The following is a 20,818-nucleotide window of genomic DNA, read 5'->3' as shown; positions in this document are numbered from 1 at the left end:
AATGGCAACTAAAACATAAAAAAAAAAGTAAAAAAAAAAACACATCCAAAAATTGTAACTGGAAAAAAAAATCTGTCATATGACTATGATGTGTTCTATGAGGAGGGGGCACGCAGGGAGCAGGAACAGCTGTATACACCAGAGCGCCTGTGTTCACATCGGTTTATGATGGGGTTCAAGTTGCACCATCTTAGTTTTATTTGTTGTTTTTGGTAAACTGTACAGCTAATCTTTTCATCTTTTTTCTCCTCTGACCACTTATCTACTTTTGAGAGAGAGAGAGAGAGAGAGAGAGAGAGAGAGAGAGAGAGAGAGAGAGGGTTGACCTCAGATCGCTTGCTCAAAAATAATAATTGATAGATGTTTTTTTGGGGGGAGAGGGATGCAAACATGTTTAATTCCACTAAATTCTCTTTTAAACACGCTGCATTTGTTTGCACCTGTCCTAAGTCAGGAACCTGATGTTCAGTGGTTGTCGTTTGCTGATGTGGTTCATAAGTTTTTCTCGTTTCTCGTTTTTTATATAGATTAGACCGTTGGTTTTCCTGTTTGAATGGTTTTACACTAATCATTTGGGGCCCTTTATAGCTTGCTGTTCGGTGTGAGCCAAGGCTCCGTGTTGAAGGCCGTACTTTGGCCTATAATGGTTTACTTTTACAAATTGTGACTGAGAAGGAGAGTTGTCCCATTGGCACTAATACCACATCTTCTTATATCTATATATCCCAAGTCAGGAGTCTGTAATTCAGTGGTTGTCGTTGGTCGCTGTCTGTCTTATTTGTTTTGCGTTTATTGTTTTCAGCATAAATCAGGCGGCTTCGTTTTCACTATAGAATGTTTCACATTTTGTCATGCAGAGTATTTTTATTGAGGATTACCATACGGTATGGGTTTTGCTTATTAATGTTGAAGTCTGTACGGTGACCTATAGTTTTTTACGTTCTCGTTTTTCAGTATTTGGTGGATAGTTGTTTTATAGGCAATCACACAACATTAGCGTGGAGGCCTTATGCGTCTTCTGGCGCTGAGATTTAAGGTTAAGGATAAGGTTACACTACACCTCCTTATAATTGATCGACTCTACGCAAAGAAAGTTTGACAATAGCGAAAATAATTTGCTGCGCTATCGGCTAGAAAAGGCTAAACGCGAAAATATAGATATCCACGAAAACAAGTTGATATATAGTTATTGATTGCTTTTATTTCTACAAAAAGATTACTATATTAACTACTTTGATAAGACATTCCCCTCGGATGATCATTGATTTTGTAAAACGTCATCGTTGTCTGAGCAAAAAAAAACACAACTAATGAGCCAGGTATTTATTAAATAACGTCTCGTCCTTTTTCTAAAAAAATCTCTTCTTTGTTGATCTAGTCTTGCTGATCATTTTTACTTATTTAATTTTCTATCTATCTAATATAGATAGTAGGCAACAACGCAAAAAAAAATGATAAACATCGTTATTAAAGAGAACAACTCCAATAAGGGGTCGTCAGACGATTAAAACTATGTTGACTGATATGTAGATCTTATCTTGCTGATCATTTTTACTTATTTAAGTTTCTATCTATCTATTATAGATTTTTAGACATAAGGCAAAATCGCTAAAAATTGGTCAGAACGATCACTAATGGGCAATAACTCCAATAAGGGGTCGTCAAATGATTTCAACTATACAACTTATTTGTAGATCTTGTCTTGCTGATCATGTTTGGCTATTTAAGTTTCAATCTATCTATTTTACTTTTCAGATATGAGGCAAAAATGCAAAAAAAAATAGTAAAAATCGTCATTAAAGGGCAATAACTCCTATAAGGGGTCATCAGACGATTTCAACCATGCTAATTTATTTGTAGGACTTATCTTGCTAATCATTTTTGCTACTTATAGTTTCTCTCTATCTATTATAATTTTCAAGATAAAAGGCAAATATTTTAAAAGTTGGTTAAATTCGTCATTTAAGGGCAATAACTCCTATAAAAAGTCGTCTGACAGTTTGAAAGTAACTGGACAATAAGTAGATCTCATCATTCCAAACATTTTTATCCTTGTCAGATTTTCTCTTTTCATAGTGGTTTTCAAATTAATAGACAAAACTTGCATTTTACCCCTATGTTCTATTTTTAGCCATGTCGGCCATTTTTGTTGGCAAGCGGGGTCATCGGACACATTTTTTAAACTAGATACCCTAATGATGATTGTGGCCAAGTTTGGTTAAATTTTAATCAGTAGTTTCAGAGAACAAGATTTTTGTAAAAGTTAACGACGACGACGGACTACGGTCGCCAAGTGATGAGAAAGGGCCAGGTGAGCTAAAAACGATAAATATTCAATTGTATTTTTCAGATACCAAAAACGTCTGGTTATCATTCCTTTGGAAATGCACAATACCATTGTTGGCCATTATCAGCTGATTCAAATTCTCCAACACCTTTAACGTCTTGCTCTGGTAAGTTAGTGTCACTCTAAACTGAATCTTCCACACCATGAGTAAAATATCTCTAAAAACTAATGATCGATTCTACAATAGATTTACAAAAACGGAACTTTTACATGGTGACAGTTACCACAGATTTGAAGAAAAATAATAATATCTAACAGTATGTCTCACCCTACCTTTTATTGTAATGTCGTGAATAAACCTAAATTGTCGAAAAACGGATAAACTTAATGTGCGATCATTTTTTATATCTTTCAACAGCAAGAGTAATAGGCGTGATGTAGTAACTAATTCAATTAAAATTGGTTTATTCCGATGGTCTGATTATCTAATGAGATTCCATGAACTGTTAGTCCTGTTGTTTCTGATTTTTTTACGCGGCTCGAGACTATACATAACACCAGCGGAAGCCATTTGATTTGTTTTTATTACTACTTGGTCGATCATGGTATCATATACGTCCAGTAGCCAGTACTCGTTATTGTCATCCTTTCATTTATAGATTTTGTTTGTACATTTCAAATTCCTAATATATTGTTAAGGTTATCAGTTTTGAAATAAAAAGTCATTGATACAATTCTGTGTTTAATCATGAAATGTTACCATATTTAACTGTCAATGAAAAATGACGACCGAAACATGGAAGGCTAGGGAGTTTCAAATGAACTATAGTCACATTACTAAACTAACCTTAAACTAAGGTTGTAACCTCCTCAGGCAAATTTGACCGTAGGCATTGTTTGATGTTACTATTTAAGAACCTTTTTAAAACCCTAAATGTGTAATGTTTTGCTTTCGAAACTTTGGACATGAGTACCCAATGAAGGTTATTCCAGAATAACATCATAAAGTTTGTCTTTCTTCTTATAAAAATTCTGATAATATTGCTTTAGTTTAAATTCTAACGTGTATATAACGTATTTAAAAAAAATTCGAACGTGATATATATCAATTCTCTAACAGGTAATGCTCTTAGATTTGACAGCCTATAGACTGTGAGGGACGTAATCGAGCTCAAAAGTTAAACACTTTAAGCGTTGCACAATTCAAAATATAGTATGAAAAAAACCCAGCAATCAAACCAGATCGTTATTTGTTTTATTTTTATTTATATTGCCTTCTAATAATTCTATCCTAAAGGAATCATCAATCTGTTACGCTTCATGTGCATAACGAATTATTTTTTTTTACAAATCAAGAATAACAGATATTTATTAGTTTACTTTTACAAATAAAGTTAATATATATACAAACATTGTAACTAGAAACTACTATTAAGATACCGTTAATATGCCTTTGAATGGAAATTGCGGAGAACTAACATAAAAGGTTAAATTAGTTTTTTTCAAAGGTGGTAAATAACTATTCAGAATCGGTCTGCTTAAAGATATTTAGTTAAATCCATTGGGAAACTAACAATTTACAAATGTGTATGCAAAGCGAAAGAGATCGGTGTAGCAGAAAGAATTAATCATCTGGATTTAGTAATAGATCGCTGTTATGCATTTTTATTTTAATAAAAGAAGATATGGGTTGTACGTCGATGTATACGACACAAAAACAAAACAGACACTTTTTTTTCAAATTCACTTTAGAGAGTATTTCGATCTTCCCTATTCGTAACCTAGTACCATGATATGAAGTCTCTACTCAAACTCCTTTTAACGTCAAAGTAACAATACATGTAGATAATATTGACTATTGTTTAAACCTGACTCCCCAAGTTCTGTTGTTTTGGTCGTCATTTTTCGTTAACAATTGATAGTAACATTTCATGGTTTAACACGGCATTGTTTCCATTACTTTCATTTCAAAATTGATAAATTCAGATGTCTTTCAACGGTCTAAATATGAAGTATAGTAATTTTACCTGATTCTGACTATGTTTTTTTTCTTCTGCAAACTGTTTGTATTGTCTGTATTAACGATATCGTGATATAAATACTTTTCTTGATTTGTTTGGTCTCCTTAAACTATTTTTTTTATGCCCCGCCATAGGCAACTAGGGCTCTAAGTGTTAGCCTTGACCGTCTGTCTTTCCGTCCTTCCGTCCGTCCCATTTTCGTTTCCGCACTCTAACTTATATACAGTTCTAAGAACCACAACAGGCACACAGAGTTCGAATTTGGTCAGTGAGTCATTTACCGTTCTAGAGTTATGCCCCTTTTCAAATTGGTAAATTGAAAACTTGAGCGGGGGCATTCATGTCCTCAGACACATTCTTCTTTTTTTTTTTTGTCTGTAATACCTATATCGTGATATAAGTACTTTTCTTGATTTATTTGGTATCCTTACACTGTTTTTTTTTGTCTGTAATACCTATATCGTGATATAAGTTCTTTTCTTGATTTAAAGTGTCTTCTTGAACTGTTTTTTTTGTCTGTAATACAGATATCGTGATACAAGTACTTTTCTGGATTTTTTATTTTTTATTGCTGTTTTTTTTAATTTTTTTTTTGTTGCTATTACTGATGTCGTGAGATACTTTTTTTATGTAATTTTACGGATTTATCAGGTTTATTGTGTATGTGTTTAAGTTGTCTGTTCTACGATATACTTAGATAAGTCCTTTTTGGATAGATTTGTATTGTGTGTCTTGAACATCTTTAACTACTGTCGCCTTCATTAAACCATGCCATCTGCAGATTTAAGGGACCAATTGAAAACTCTTACTAGTTCAGTCCAACTTACGAAATGCTAGTTTGCCGTGCGAAGTCAGTGGACGAGAATGTCTTTCTATGTTTTTTATAATATATATAATATACGGAATATACGTCAATGAAACCCCTCTCCACGACAAAATGAACAAAAAAGACGACTAGAGGGTAACATAAGTCTTTTAAAAAATTGTCTAAACCCATGGCGATGTATACAAAACTAGTCATGAGATGGAAGTGGAATTTTGTCCATTGGTTCAGTATTTAATTTTAATGAACGACAATTTAGATGTCTTTATTGTTTTATCTAACTTGGAAACTACTACAATCATATCATAACAGGTGTCAACATGCGATGGGTCGTCCCTCCTCCATCAGAAATTGAAGCAGAAACCGAATTTAACGTGACATACGAACTCATTCTAGATACAACATTCTATACCTGGGCTTTTAATAATGGTTACTTCGACAACTCTGGGTCATCTGGATCCGGATTTACGTAAGTACATTTTACTGTCACTTATGACACTTAACATTAAGCATGACTATATCCTAAAAATAAATAATAAACGGAACATGTGTACCATTTAACAATAAAACGTCACAAATTCTTCAAAATACAAAACAAGCCGACGACAACATACAAAATACGTTGTTTAAATTGGTCGCATGTTCATGTGTCTTTCAAAGTAAGAAAGCCCGGTAGTGGTTGTCTGTAGTTATATTTTGTATATATTATTGATTTAATGTCCTCTTGGGAATTTTGTGTTATTGGCAGATTTTTGGAAGATTTTACATCTACATGTCTTCTGCCTTTTTTTTAATTTTTGTTTGTTGGGTAGCTTTTTCGTTGTCTTCTTTCCTCCATTTTTTGTTTTTATAGAACAATAGAGAATCAGAATTTTCTGATAAATATAGAACAGATATTTGAGATTAGTAGCAAAACCAAACAAACAAAGAGAAAAAACCCAGAAAACAGAAAAATTATTGTAAATCATTAGGAAACAATAGAACAAGCGAAAATTGGAATCTAACATAAACATAACAAAAGACAGCTGGGATTACCTGACGAACACAGAACAACAGATAGTCGGATTTACCTGGCAATCATTTAGTAACAGACATTCGGGATTACCTGGCAATCATTTAGTAACAGACATTCGGGATTACCTGACAAATGTGGAAACATAGACAGTCAGATTTACCTGGCAATCATTTAGTAACAGACATTCGGGATTACCTGACAAATGTGGAAACATAGACAGTCAGATTTACCTGGCAATCATTTAGTAACAGACATTCGGGATTACCTGACAAATGTGGAAAAATAGACAGTCAGATTTACTTTGCATTCATTAATCATCAGACAGTCGGGATTACATAAAAAACATTGAAGAACAGACAGTCAAACATAGAACAACTGCCAGTCGGATTTACTCGACAAACCTGGAACAACAGACAATCGGAATGACATAACAAACATAGAAAAATAGACAGTCAGGATTACCTGCTAACATTTACAAACAGACAGTCTGCTTTACCTGGCAAACATAGACTAACAGATAGTCTGTTGGCAAAACAGAGAAAAACCAGAAAAAGACATAAAACATTCTATAAAATACTACATAAAAAAACTAAATACTGGACAACACGAACCACACCAAAATTTGGGATGACATCAGGTGCTCCGAAAAGGTAAACAACGTCGTGTCGCAAATGATTAGTACAAATTCGGTGTTTAGGCTCATTCTAATATATCATAGATGAGGTAAAGAGGACAGGAGAACGGCTATGACAATTGGAACATAGTTGTTTCTATCAGTGACACAGATATTATTTAACTGTCAGTTAGCCAGCTCTCGATAGCACCCGTAAAACATTAAAAGACATAGCTTCAACTTTACTACTAGGAATGTTTGGTTCAATGTCTTCCTTGTCAGCAGAAACCCTCTATAAATAGAGGAATGTACGGAAACGCAAGTTCTGGAATATTGTATCAATTTGGGAGATAAATACTCCATATGCAGGCGCTGCTGGAATGTTGCTTCAGAGAAATGAAAAGTTTTGAAATGGAAAGCTGAAATCGTCTCTTCTGTCGTCTAGTGTTGTTCTCAACCGACCCTTTTTGTCAATTTGTGGAAGTTAGTCAAAAGACGAGTTATACTTAACTGTATCAGTGGTACCTTTTACATCAAGTCCAGTGTGATATATGAGTTTAAAATAGTCACCAGAATAACAGAATGAATCGTTATTCTTTCTCAGTGTTCCATTATTAAAATAAATCTGTTTTTATTTTCACTGAAGACAAATATCTTTAACATGTGCAATTATAAATTAAATTGTCGGTACAAATGATTTGATATCTTATCATCCTTACTTTTAGGTCGTTTCATCTTCGCGTATATTCCTTTAGCAATGTCTAAATTTAAATTTTAGTAGATAGAAAGGTTTTAAGTATGTTTTAAACCCGCAGCATTTGTTTGCACCTGTCCTAATTCAGGAACCTGATGTTCAGTGGTTGTCGTTTGTTGATGTTCATAAGTGTTTCTCGTTTCTCGTTTTTTATATAGATTAGACCGTTGTTTTTCCTGTTTGAATGGTTTTACACTAGTCATTTTTGGGGCCCTTTATAGCTTGCTGTTCGGTGTGAGCCAAGGCTCCTTGTTGAAGGCCGTACTTTGACCTATAATGGTTTACTTTTACAAATTGTGACTTGGATAGATAGTTGTCTCATTGGCACTCATACCACATCTCCTTATATCTATTTACACACTTCTGAAACTTTTCATGATAAAAAAAGTGGAAGTTTGCAGACACCTTTTTGTGCAACTGGAATATCGATCTACACAACTGGATTATCGATCTGCACAACTGGAATATCGATCTTCACAACAGGAATATCGATCTGCACAAATATAGGAAGAAATTCTTATACATGTTATTTGTTCTTATATGAACAGCTAATGCTGACTTTAACAAAATAACGTAGGGTTTATTTAGTTGCACTGTATAATTGATATACGATTGTTGAATTAGTCCGAGGGTTATGGACATTTATATGACCCTAAAACCAATATGTTGTTCATGATAAGAGAAAGATAAATGTCCGATTTGTTTTTATTTCATGTATTACAATATTAATACTAATGTTTATGTATCCTATAACATTTCATTCACTCACGATTTCATACACAAAAGTAAAAAAAATATAACACAACTTATTTATTGGTTTATTTCACAGCGATGCTATAACAGCACAAAGTTGGTGCGAGAATACGGCCTGTCCTGCAGTTACTAGTGCTGACGAAACAAACTGCTGCGTACATCATGTCAATGCCCATTCCTGTCCACTGGCTGGACTTCCTAACGCTCTATGTGGACCTTGGATACCACCCACTGGCAGTGTATTCACGCATTCTTCAGTACTAGTAGGCCCAGTACAACAGGGAAATTGGACAAGTCATATAGGCGGACTGTACGAAGAAGGCTTAACAGCGCTCATAGCTCATTTTAAAGTGGCTGGCCTCCACTTGGCCTTGGAAATAGAAACTAAAGTGCTATCAAAAACAGGTAATGGTAATTTTTTTCATAAATTTGTTTTTCTTTTTGAACAGAGAAAAACCATATTCAAAGTAGTAAAAATCAAAACCAAGTAAATAAAATTGATTAGTAGGTTTATTACAAGCTAGTAATGTTTTAGTGCATAAAACCACAAAGAGTATGTTATTTGAAATGCATTTTGATACATAACATTACATAACTATATAATTCAATAAAGTCATTTCATTTTCACTTCTTTTTATATGAAGCAAATAAGGTGTTGGGTAAATGTTGATAATAGAAGACAAAATTTCTGAAGACAAATAAAATTGAGAATGGAAATGGGGAATGTTTCAAAGAGACAACAACCCGACCAAAGAGCAGAAACAGCCGAAGTCCACCAATGGGTCTCCAACACAGCGAGAAAATCCCGCACCCGGAGGAGGGCTTCAGCTGGCCCCAAAACAACAGTGTGCACTAGTTCAGTGAAAATGGACATCATACTAAACTCCAAAACATATAAATGACCTAAATTAAAAATCATACAAGACAAACAATGGCCAGAGGCTCCTGACTTGGGACAGGAGCAAAAATGCATGTATTGATTTTGTTATCAGTAAATTAAAATCATACTAAATAGTTTTGTTATACACATATGCACTTTAACGGTACAACAATCTATTTATACCTTCATTTTGGCATTGCACAAGGTCAAGTTTTTCTCTGTATGTTAATGACGTCTTACACGAAATCCATTGGCTGTTGGATATGTACTGAATGATATTTTAGTCTTAGATACATAATTTTTTTTATAAGCTGTTATTGGCTTTGAACTAGCTGTCAGTAACTGCGAGTACTCTGAGATCTATACTTAGTGTCCTTTTTGTTGTTAGGGATGAGCTGAGACTACTATAACACAGTGGTATAGTAGTCTCAGGGATGAGGGATGGATAAATACCCTACCACGCCCGATCTGTGTTCATGTGTGATGTTTTCTTCTTTGTATCGATCTGATGAGTTAAGCCTTTTTCAACTGATTTTTATAGTGTTTTCTTTTGTTGTGGTGTTACACCACTGTCCCAGGTTAGGGGAAAGGTTGAGCTCTCACAAACATATTTAACCCCGCCACATTCTTTTATGTGCCTGTCCAAAGTCAGGAGCCTGTAGTTCAGTGGTTGTCGTTTGTTCATGTCTCTGTCATATTTGTTTTTCGTAAATTGTTTTGTTATAGATTAGGCCGTTAGTTTTCTCAATTGAATTGTTTCATATTTTTCATGTCGGGGCCTTTTATAGCCGACTATACGGTATGGGGTTTTCTCCTTGTTGAAGGCCGCATGTACGGTTGCCTATATAATTGCTTACATCCACTTTATTTGAACTTTGGTGGATAGTTGTCTCATGGCAATCATACCTCATCTCATTATTATAATAAAACTTGAATTAAAGCGAATAGCATCTGAAGTAATGAAGTTTTTTAAAACCTCTTGGCAGCAGATTAAAGTATTTTGAAAAATATTAAATTGTATTGATACAATTTTTTTTTCAGATATTACATATGGGAAAATGTTCCATATTATACCAATAAAAATAGAATAGTTCTATGTTACTGTGTTGTTTGGCATCATAGAGCAAGCTGCAGTCAGTAAACTTCAAAATTAAGAAAAATAGACCCGTTTTGTTGATTTACTAGGTATAATTAAGTTTTAATTGTAACACTCTTTACACTGCTATAGCTATTACTATTGAATTTGTGTAAAAAATTCTTTACTTATATCAAAAATTTGCATAAACATAATATTGTTTGTAACATATTATATTTTTTAGATTGTGGGGATGGGACATGTGCCGCTGGGGAGGATTGTGAGACGTGTCCTAAGGACTGTGGATCATGTCCATTGAAGTCATGGGCGATAGCTCTTATTGTTACATTTTTAGTCATTGCCGTAACTGCAGCATGTATCGTATTTGGAGTAAGTTTAACGTTAAAAAGTTCTTTTGATATAAACTTCCTGCAAAAACATACTCCATAGGATTTGCAATTCAAAAAGAAAAATATAAATTTTTGAGTCACTTGAATCTCATTATATCAACTACAAGTATTCAAATATTAAAAAAAATGTAGATTGTATAGACAATTGTCTTTTGTTGAAGACCATAAAATGACCTCTAAGTATTTGTTGTTGTTGTATGGAGCCATTTGGTTGATTTCTAATTGAGGTATACCCTTCTATTCATGAAATGATAATGTACAATAGAACTGTGAAGAAACATAAAACACAAAATATGTTTTAGTTTGAATAAATATTCTCGTCCATTCTTTCACCTAACCCGAAAAATTCATTCCCTCCCCGTAATCAATCTCTTCTACTTTCGCTGCAGTCACTGGAAAACTGGGGTATTTTGGAGAAGGGCAGACCTTTTACCTTGCAACAGGCGACCTATACTAAACCCTGAAAGAATTGTTGCAAGGGTTATTCATGCAGTGAATGTGGTCTCGTAGAGCAGAGCAATATAACGACTAAATTGTTCGGGTTATCTTTCACATTATTTATTTGAATTTGATTAGTTGAAATGAACCTAGAGTTTAAATCAGGAGCCTGTAATTCAGTGGTTGTCGTCGGTGCTGTCTTTCATATATGTTTTTTGTTCATTATCTTGTGCATAAATCATAATTTAATAATTTAAGTTTGAATTGTTTTACATTTTCTCATTTCGGGGCCTTTCAAAGCTTACTTTACGGTAATGGCTTTTCTCATTGTTGATGGCCGTACGTTGACCTACAATTGCTTACATCTACTTCATTTGATCATTGGCGGATAGTTGTCTCATTGGTAATCAAACCACAACTTCTTATTTTTATACTAAAGCAAATTCATTTTTAACTTGTAGTATTTTCGATATCAGCAAAGAAAGCTATTATGGGACGAATCATGGATAGCTAAACACGATGACATCAAGGAAGGTAAACATGTGCTTTTCCTAATAATTAAATTCAAATAGCTAAAAAATTGTTTTTTTTGTAAAACGAAGCCAGTTTGATATAACATTATTTATGTTATTTGTATCATCATCATCTATACACATACAAATTGCACCTATTTTGACATGTTTATTCACCTACGTTTATATTAAAAAAGGCAAAAGTTTCCATTAGTGTTTATTTTGTAGATGTATCCTTATTTACTATATAGTTCCACAAATTTAATTTAAAATGGAATGTTTCATATCATAGGGTGATCGTATTGGTGTTATCTAAACTTTATAATATCCTAAACCCGCAAACTTTGTATGAAACTATATAAAGTTTGTCTGTCCTTTGACATATAACAGCCGAATATTCTTGTAAATTGTCATTCGCTGACAAAATATCCATAACTCCGGATAAGCACACATGATTTTATTGGGGTTGTATGTGTAAAGTATCTTCTCTTGCAAACTACTTATCGAACTTTGTACCAGGCTGCAAACTAATCCAATGTCAATTTCTGAGGGGTTCACGCTTATATATTGGTGAGTTTTGGAAGTGTCTATGGGACATTCGATATCCTCGGAATCAAGATTCTCGGAACGTTTCGAAAATTTTTCGATCATTTATATAGGTAGTTATCTATGTCTTTGATACGGTCCCTCTATGGATAGGCTACCACGTGACATTGTATATTTTAACAATCACAGTTGATTTGTAGATTGGAAAGTAAAACAATAAAACAACAAAAAATCATTTATATGTTAGAACCTATTTGCCTTTTGACAAAACATATGTCTTTTTAATAATGTGAATGTTTATTAAATCAGTAGCAAGTATAATGATAACGGAATTATATAATTCATGCTTTGAGACGGTCCCTGTACGCGTTGTGTGTGTAGTTATTAATTCAGCGTGCTGTTGTGCATTGTGACAATAAACCTGGGAAAAGTTTATTGATATATAATGTCCCAAAATAAACTGATTTTTTCTGAACGTTTGTCATTTGATATTTTGTATTTCAATCATAGCAAGGGAAAATGTCGGAAAGCATAAAGAAAATTAAGAAAACAATATTTCTGTTAAAAATATTTATCTTAGGTCGGAAACACAGTGGTCGGAAAGCAGAAAGATAATCAAACGAAAGGATTTTTTCTGTCAAAAAATTTCTAATTTCATTAATAGATACTACCAGACCAAGAGAATATTCATTATTAAGTTTAAACTGAGACTGAATTTATTCTTAATAGAATATAATTAAAATTGTCATATATACGTGCATTATGTCTCACAGGTTTGAACAGTCATTATATTATGAAAATTATATGCAACGTATGAGCACCAATGAGCAGGGATGCGTACCCAAAGTTAACTAAATATCTAAATTTTAAACGGTCGTAAATGAAAAACTACTTGCATGGTTTCAATTCACAAGGATTTTAAATCTTTGCATCTCACAAAAAACGTAATTAATATTTTACAATAATCATAACAAAATTTAATTACTATCATAATGTTAATCATTTTATACTGTTTTAGTATGGATCTATAAGTCTCTGCTTATATTTTGTATAACAATATATTCATATAGTGTAATGTTAGACTTTAAAAAGAGATTGATTTGATAAATAAAATGTCCATCCGTAAATACTTGACGTTTGTGTTTATTGATATTGTATTCTAAATTTTCGGAAAAAATTCACTAACAGGAATGTATGTTAATTATAAAATTTCAATTCTTTTTTTTGTTGTTTGTTTTAATAGTTCAACCTTATAGCATCTATATATGTGTACTATGGTACGATTTTGAAAATTGTATTGATTATGTTGACCAGCTATCATTCACATTATATATCACCCTGTTCACACGCACACTATCGGTTTGCGTTCAAAAAAATTCCGGATAAAATGTCAATGAATCCGGAGTCAAAACACTTGAGGTAGGTAGTTTGACATCCGAATTCAACTATTAGATTAATATATGTGATGACGCAAATGCGTATTCTTATCCAGAGTATCAGTGCGTATGCTTTCTATTTACTATTTCTTGCGCAAAAATACCACGTGCATGCATACATATTAATTTCACTCGTGGATGCGAATTTTCGCTTTTCTTACCTTTATTCAGGACACGGCAGTAAGAGCTTGACATGTGACTTTCAAGCACGGTCATCATTACTTACGGTATTCTGATCTCTGGCTGTCTTTCTTTTTTTTTTTTTTTTGAGTCACTGTCCTATTATAAACTTTGACATTTTTGAAATGCTAAGGATTACGATTACTTAACTTCGTACTTTATTTGGCCTTTTTAACTTTTTTTATTCGAGCGTCACTAATGATTCTTTGTAGACTTAACTCGCGTCTGGCGTACAACATTTTAATCCTGGTATCTTTTTATATCTACATATCTTTTTATATATTTTTGAGAATATGTTCAGGTATTCATAAAACTTCTGAAAATAAGATATTCTTCAAAACCAAGTTTTACTGTAGAATATTTGGATTGATTTAAGTAAAATTAGGAAATCCTTAAAATTTGAGATGTTTTAAAAGACCAAAATAAGTCTCTTTATAAGAGGTCCAAATGAAGCTGGTCTGTTACTCTCAAGAAAAATATACGAAACCTTCTTATAAGTTGCATACCACAGGGTTTCACTTCACATGGAAATTGGACTTTAAATTTATCTATACAACATCTACCATGAGTACAGACAGCTGCAATAACTAGTTGAGAATAATTGAAGGCATCCAGGAAACAAAATATGAAGATATGATAGATAAAATAAATGCATCCAGATTTTAAAGCAAACTGAGTGCTTAAATTTATATTGCGATTGATTTGTGCAATTTGCATTAGACATCCGGTTTAAAGAAACTTGGATTTGCAAAAGGGTTATGAAAAAATGATGTACACTCCCAAGTAATAAATAAAATAGTCGAGCCTTAAAATGTATTTTCAAATAGTAGCTGTATATATTCACTTTTCTATTCACAACTATTCAACATTGCTTTCAGCTGACTTGTGCAAGAATCTACACACAATTACATATTTTTAAAAAAGTGTTTTAACATCATCATTATATTTTCCAATTCACAGTCAATTATTTCAATTCAAAAGCAAACAAAAATTTTCTTTTTTTTAAAGAAAGCAACTTGTTTTGTAGGATGGATGCAATTCAGGTACTCTGTGCAATTTGGTGACTGTAACGTTAGATAAAGAATGCATGGAAATGTTATTTTATGGGATCCGTTGTTTATATCAACAGTCCATTGATTATTTAACAACAAAAGAGCGCATCGACATTAAGATTTAAAAATATTTTTTAGTGAATTTGTTCTTTATAAGGTGATATTGTTAAATTCAAAGAAATAACTGTCAAAGTAAATAGCAGTACTGTATATGACGCTTTAAAATTGAAATCAGTTGGTTTTTATACGGCCGTTTACGGGACGTATTATGGTATACTGTTGTCCGTTTGTCCGTCTGTCCGTCCGTTCGTCCGTCCGTCGTCAACATGTCGGACAATAACTCAAAAACGCTTTAACCAATTTTCAGGAAACTTTGGTGAATTGTTTATATCTATTGACGTAAGCTTTCTTCGATTTTTATAAATTTTAGATTTTATGTTTCCGAGAAATGGGATTGTATTCATAAGAAATGGGGGATTTTCCATTTTTCTGACTGTAACTCAAAAATGCTTTGAACAATTTTCATGAAACTTTGGTGAATTGTTTATATATATTGACATAAGTTCCCTTTCGATTTTTTAAAATTTCTGATTTTACATTCGGAGTATTGGTAATTTATTGATAAAAAGGGGGATTTTCCAGTTTTCGGACAATAACTCAAAAATGATTTAAGCAGTTTTCATGAAACTTTGGTGACTAGTTTATATCTATTAAAATAAGCTCCCTTTGGTTTTTTTTTTTATAAATTTCTGAGTTGACATAGCGGAGCAGTATGGAACTTTATTTGTAGAAAAAGCAACGGGCGTATCATGCGCTCATGGCGCAGCTCTTTATTGTTCTTCGTTTGTGCGTTTAAAAACATATTTAAAAATTAAAAAAAAAATATTAAGATAAAATGATTTTCAGCTATATCTGTCTAATTTGAGATATTTAATGAAAAGACGCACTCTGGACTATTTCAGAACTAAAAATCAACATCTAGTGACTTTAACCGTCACAAAATTCACATTGGTCAGAACAGTCCAAAGTAATGAACATCGGCATTGCATTGTTTTTCTTAGATTCGACATTATCAGTATAAAAGTCTTGTATATTTCAGACAATTTTAATCATATTTTATTATTTTATTTCTTTTTACCGGGATTTGTACTAACACGAGCAACTCGACGGGTGCCACATGTGGATTACCGTTCCTGAGCACCTGAGATCACCCCCAGTTTTTGGTGGGGTTCGTGTTGCTCAGTCTTTATTTTTCTAAGTTGTGTTGGTGTTTGTGTTTGTGTTTGTCTGTTTGTTTCTTTTTTAGCCATGGCGTTGTCAGTTTATTTCGACTTATGAGTTTGTTGGTATCTTTCGCCTCTCTTCTACATCCTTTATCTTGGGATTAAGGTTTATATGTACTGGTCACAACACTATATTATGATTTACAAAAAATTGTCTTTACAAAAATAGCGTTACATATTAAGTTTGGATTGGTTTAATTATTTCATACTTGTCCAATTCGGAAAAAGTTTACAAACTATTTAAAAACATTTTACAGACGAGGTCAATTCATAAAACAAGTTCAAGAATGACACTGAATAAATTATTCTTATATGCTGAATATATACATTTTGCCATATACATGAGCTGTAAAATATCCATATACACATATGCTATTTATCTTTTAGATGATGGACTAAGAGGTGCATTTGGCAGTATGATCAGTGTGAATTGTTCCAGTAAAAACGACATTAGCGGGACAAACAGCATGGCTATGTCCGCAACACGAAAACAAGTGTTTGCTAAAACAGCTATATTGTATGTTTCTAAGAACTTTTTTCTTCAGGGTAACTCAATACACGACCAGATGTCCAATATCTTTATACTTCAGGTCTAATTTCAGTTACCTTGCCATTGAAGAACAAATTGTATCATATAATTATATATAGACCAGTGCATCCAATTTTTTTAAAGCATTTCCGGAAATTGGTATGAACATCACGACTGACGCATGACTGTTCCCTTTAGTAATTCAGCAAATGTTTTTTTTTCGTATATATAATTCTACTTCATTTAAATTTGACACAGCTGATCTTTAACTCTTTTAGTATAACCATCATATACCAGAGAGTTAAAATAAACTGTATCCTTCTGTCTATGAAACAAAATACCAAAAGGCAAACGAAAGGGTGAACTTGACACTCCGCTGTTGTATTGATATTCTTTGATCAGTGTTACAACGTCGAATTGATAGATTGGAACATGGTTCATATTTTATTTAATTCAACACTGAAATGTAAATCACTAAGTCTTGCTGATATTGTCGTTCATTCGTATTATAAAGCTTTTCATCCATTACTAATAAAAAAAACGTAGCTTTTTACCAGCCATTCTGGTCTTTATTTGATCATTTCGAAGACCATGAAGGAATATTCCTTAACGTCAATCCAGAGGGGGTGCGACATGTTATTTGCTGTGTTCAAAACTTTCATGTCACGTTGCGATTTGCGATTTGTTGCTGTTTTTAAATCAAATGAAAACATTTGTGATTTGGAAAATATTACAAATTTTCACATAGAAAGTTTTATGGTTGATAAAAAAATCACTGTCATTGCCAGATATTTACCGGAATACTGATTTATTGTAGGCAAATTTTCAATCATATAAAATAAAAACAGAGCATTATTTGTTTATTATGCAAATCGATCAAAACATGTGTATTTATATTTACATAACTTATGTTTGTAGTTACTGAGACTTGACTTTAATTGTTGCTCTCCACCTATTGCAGTTTATTCAAAATTCTGGCTAAATTGCAATTTGTTTTAACGATCCAAACTGGTCAGAAAGGTTAACAAACTGCAGTAGAAATCCACAGTCAAGACGTGAAAATGTAAGCAAGGTAATAAAAAAGCACACTTACAATTCTAATAGACTGTAATTCCATTGTATTGACAATTAGGAAACTAATACTAGGGGGTGTTGAACGACCTTGACTACCCACAAGGGTCTCGCACGGTCGGTATTTTATGAAACTGGTGTTAAGAATTTCTATACATATTTTTATTGTAATTGTCATTCGAGATGTGATAGGTAATATTATTATATGACTATAAATTTTATGTTTTCTCATTGGTTAAAAGCCCTATACGAAAATCTCTTTGATAAAACATTATATTCACCGCGACAAAAATCACGAGAGGTTGATATAAGATTTGAAACAGCTTCCGTGTACCTAAATATGTATATTACAAGGCAACGTCAATGAAGTAAGTTTATGACGTCATGCAAATTCCTGTTTTTTCTTTTTTCTATTTGTTTTCGATGTATTTTGTCTCTTTTTCGTGTTTTCGGTGTATTTTTTTTTAGTAAACTTTATTGAATATTTCAACTTATGATGAAAATTAGCAACTGCAAAAGCAGATGATATATTTATTATAAAAACAGGGAGCAGTTTTAAAAGTATCTTGAGCAAATACTAGAAAATTGGAGAAGGATAAACAGTCATATAATAAAACAATTGTTGACTTTTGATACAATGATTTAACAACCCCAAAGATATGACATCCACCCTCGGCCGTTGGCCTCGGTGAATATCATATCTCTGGGGTTGATAAATCTTTTTATTCCATATTGATAGAACTTTAGTAGGTTTTTCTATATGAATGGGATTTTGAATAAATAATCATATTCACCTGCGGAAAAAGTATATTCACCGCGCAAAACGTCGCGTGCTTTTACGTGTATAATTATGTTAAAATCGTTTGATGTACAATTGGTTTTGGTAAATAATTATCATAACATACATTTCTATCTGTACTCTCTCGAAATATGGGATAAAACAATTACTGACTTTTGTTTCGGTAAATATGTGGTTTAATTGACTTTTGAAAAACTGACATTCACTTCGGCCGTTGGCCTCAGTGAATATCAGTTTTTCAAAAGTCAATAAAACCACATATTTACCTCATCAAAAGACAGTAATTGTATAGTATCAACCTCATCAAAAGTAAATAATTGTTTAATGTTGCAATTGTTAAAAAAATGTCAAAATTTAAGTTTTGGCATCATTTCTTCTATATGGTGCTTTTTATGCATGCTACAAAGCTTTGTTGAAATTAATCTCATAAATACTTGGTGAAATATACTTTAAGCTTAAATATGTTCTCTTGCAGTTTCAAAGGATGATAAGATCAACATTTCAAAAGATCAATGATTCGAGATAATCTCCCACGGAGACTTATTAACAATGTATTGTAATTTCATATATATTTTACTGAATACAACATGTTTTAATTCAAAATGATGTCTGATTCTAATGAATAAAGAAGTCTTTTAAAAAGAAAAAAAATGTATGAAAGCTTTGTTTTTACATTTTATATTACTACATATCACCTTTCGAATGACAATTACAATAAAATTATGTATAGAAATTCTCAGAATCATTTTCATAATATCATTGAAGTGGAATTAAAGCCTAATAGGATTGTAAATATGCTTTATTTTATTACTATGCACTTTCACGACTTGACTCTGGATTTCGTTAAATGTATGACCAGTTTGGTTTTTTAACAAAAAAGACTTCAATAAACTTCGGATTTTATCGTCTCTAAAAATTGCCAATGTTACAACTATCCACAACAAATAAAAACACGTAGATCTAAAAAAAAAAATATACGTAACCGTACGGCCTTCAACATAGTAGCAAAACCAGTATCGTATAGTAAGCTATAAAAGGCCCCGAAATGGCAAAATGTGAAATATTTCAAACGAGAAAACCAACGACCTGATTTATGTACAAAACAATAAACAACTTAACTTTGATAAACAACAACCAACGACTTCAACTCATTAAAAGGCTCCTTACTTGGGACAGGTACATACAAATGGTGGCGTGGTTAAACATGTTTGCGAGCGCTCAACCCTCCACATAACCTAAGACAGGTCTCTTAAGACGCGTAGTGCAATAAAAGATAAGAATAGAACTAGAGGATGTTATATGTAGTTATATTTTTCATCAACTTCACATACATTTCTTATAAGATTCCAATATTAAATGGAGAGTTATTTGAGAGTTATATAAGAGATAAAACTTTTGCCTCGTTTTAGATAAATACTAGTACCTTGTCTTTTAATTGTCAAAACAATTAAATTCTTCAATTTTACAGCAAAGGTAGAACAGTTTGCGTCAGAAAAATAAAGAAAAAAGAATTTTCACTTACATCAAAGATACGAAAAGAAGTGAAAGCTACTAGGTAAAGTATTATTATCTACAAATACTTCGGTCCGTAACCAGGGTATATCTGAGGCAGGTTATTTGAAGTCAAGAAGCTTTGACTTTAATCGTCAAACTTCAATCGGAAACTCGAATATTATAGTCTTAACTTGTATTTTTTTTTTCAAAGGGTGGTTTGTCTAAACCCCTTGGACCTCCCTTTCGCCTACGGGTATAGGTACTACTGATACATTTGTAATAATAATAATAACGACAAGACCATGACAACTCGTTTATTCAACATATACAATGTAGATTGATATTAGCTGTAAATGAAATATCAATGATAAAATACTATTGTTCATTAGATTTTATTTAATCACTTTATATATAGCAAACAAGTTATTAAAATTAATTAGCTAATCTTTAGACCATGCTGAGATTTGTTCTCTTGTATTATGTTATATCTCGAAAGCTTTTGATAGGGTATGGCATACTGGCCTCTTGATAAAGCTGAAAGCATATTGTATTGATGGAAAACTGTACAAATGGTTTGAAAGTTATATTTCAAATAGAAAACAAAGTGTTTTTGTTTCAAGTTCATATTCGCCTTTTGAGAATACAAATGCACGAGTTCCGCAAGGCTATGTATTAGGTCCCCTTCTATTCCTTTTTTTATGTAAATGACATAGCTGATAATTTGATAAGCCTAACTCGAATTGTTTGCTGATGACACATGATTCCTTTCTTATTCCAGTAATAGTCCTTACACAATAGAGGATGTCTTAAATTGCGATTTAGAACAAATCTCAGCATGGTCTAAAGA

At 32.5% G+C, this 20,818-nt stretch overlaps 1 protein-coding gene across 1 annotated transcript in view; it reads left to right on the top strand.

Annotated features, from left to right (window-relative positions):
• Nucleotides 1–1,310: 1,310 nt before the first annotated feature.
• The window catches only part of LOC127739018 (atrial natriuretic peptide receptor 2-like), a 39,559-nt gene continuing 20,051 nt past the window's right edge, over nt 1,311–20,818 (top strand). The window contains exons 1-8 of the mRNA XM_052250583.1: nt 1,311–1,319; nt 2,351–2,453; nt 5,444–5,600; nt 8,343–8,671; nt 10,466–10,611; nt 11,531–11,603; nt 16,466–16,595; nt 19,946–20,032. Of these exons, the coding sequence (XP_052106543.1) occupies nt 1,311–1,319; nt 2,351–2,453; nt 5,444–5,600; nt 8,343–8,671; nt 10,466–10,611; nt 11,531–11,603; nt 16,466–16,595; nt 19,946–20,032 (1,034 nt within the window). The remainder of the gene's footprint in view (nt 1,320–2,350; nt 2,454–5,443; nt 5,601–8,342; nt 8,672–10,465; nt 10,612–11,530; nt 11,604–16,465; nt 16,596–19,945; nt 20,033–20,818) is intronic.

Source organism: Mytilus californianus, unplaced genomic scaffold (genome assembly GCF_021869535.1).
Source record: "Mytilus californianus isolate M0D057914Y unplaced genomic scaffold, xbMytCali1.0.p SCAF_1, whole genome shotgun sequence".
NCBI classification, from domain to species: Eukaryota; Metazoa; Mollusca; class Bivalvia; order Mytilida; family Mytilidae; genus Mytilus; species Mytilus californianus.
The sequence above is the reverse complement of the archived record's forward strand: the minus strand, read 5'-3'. Positions and strand labels throughout refer to the sequence as shown.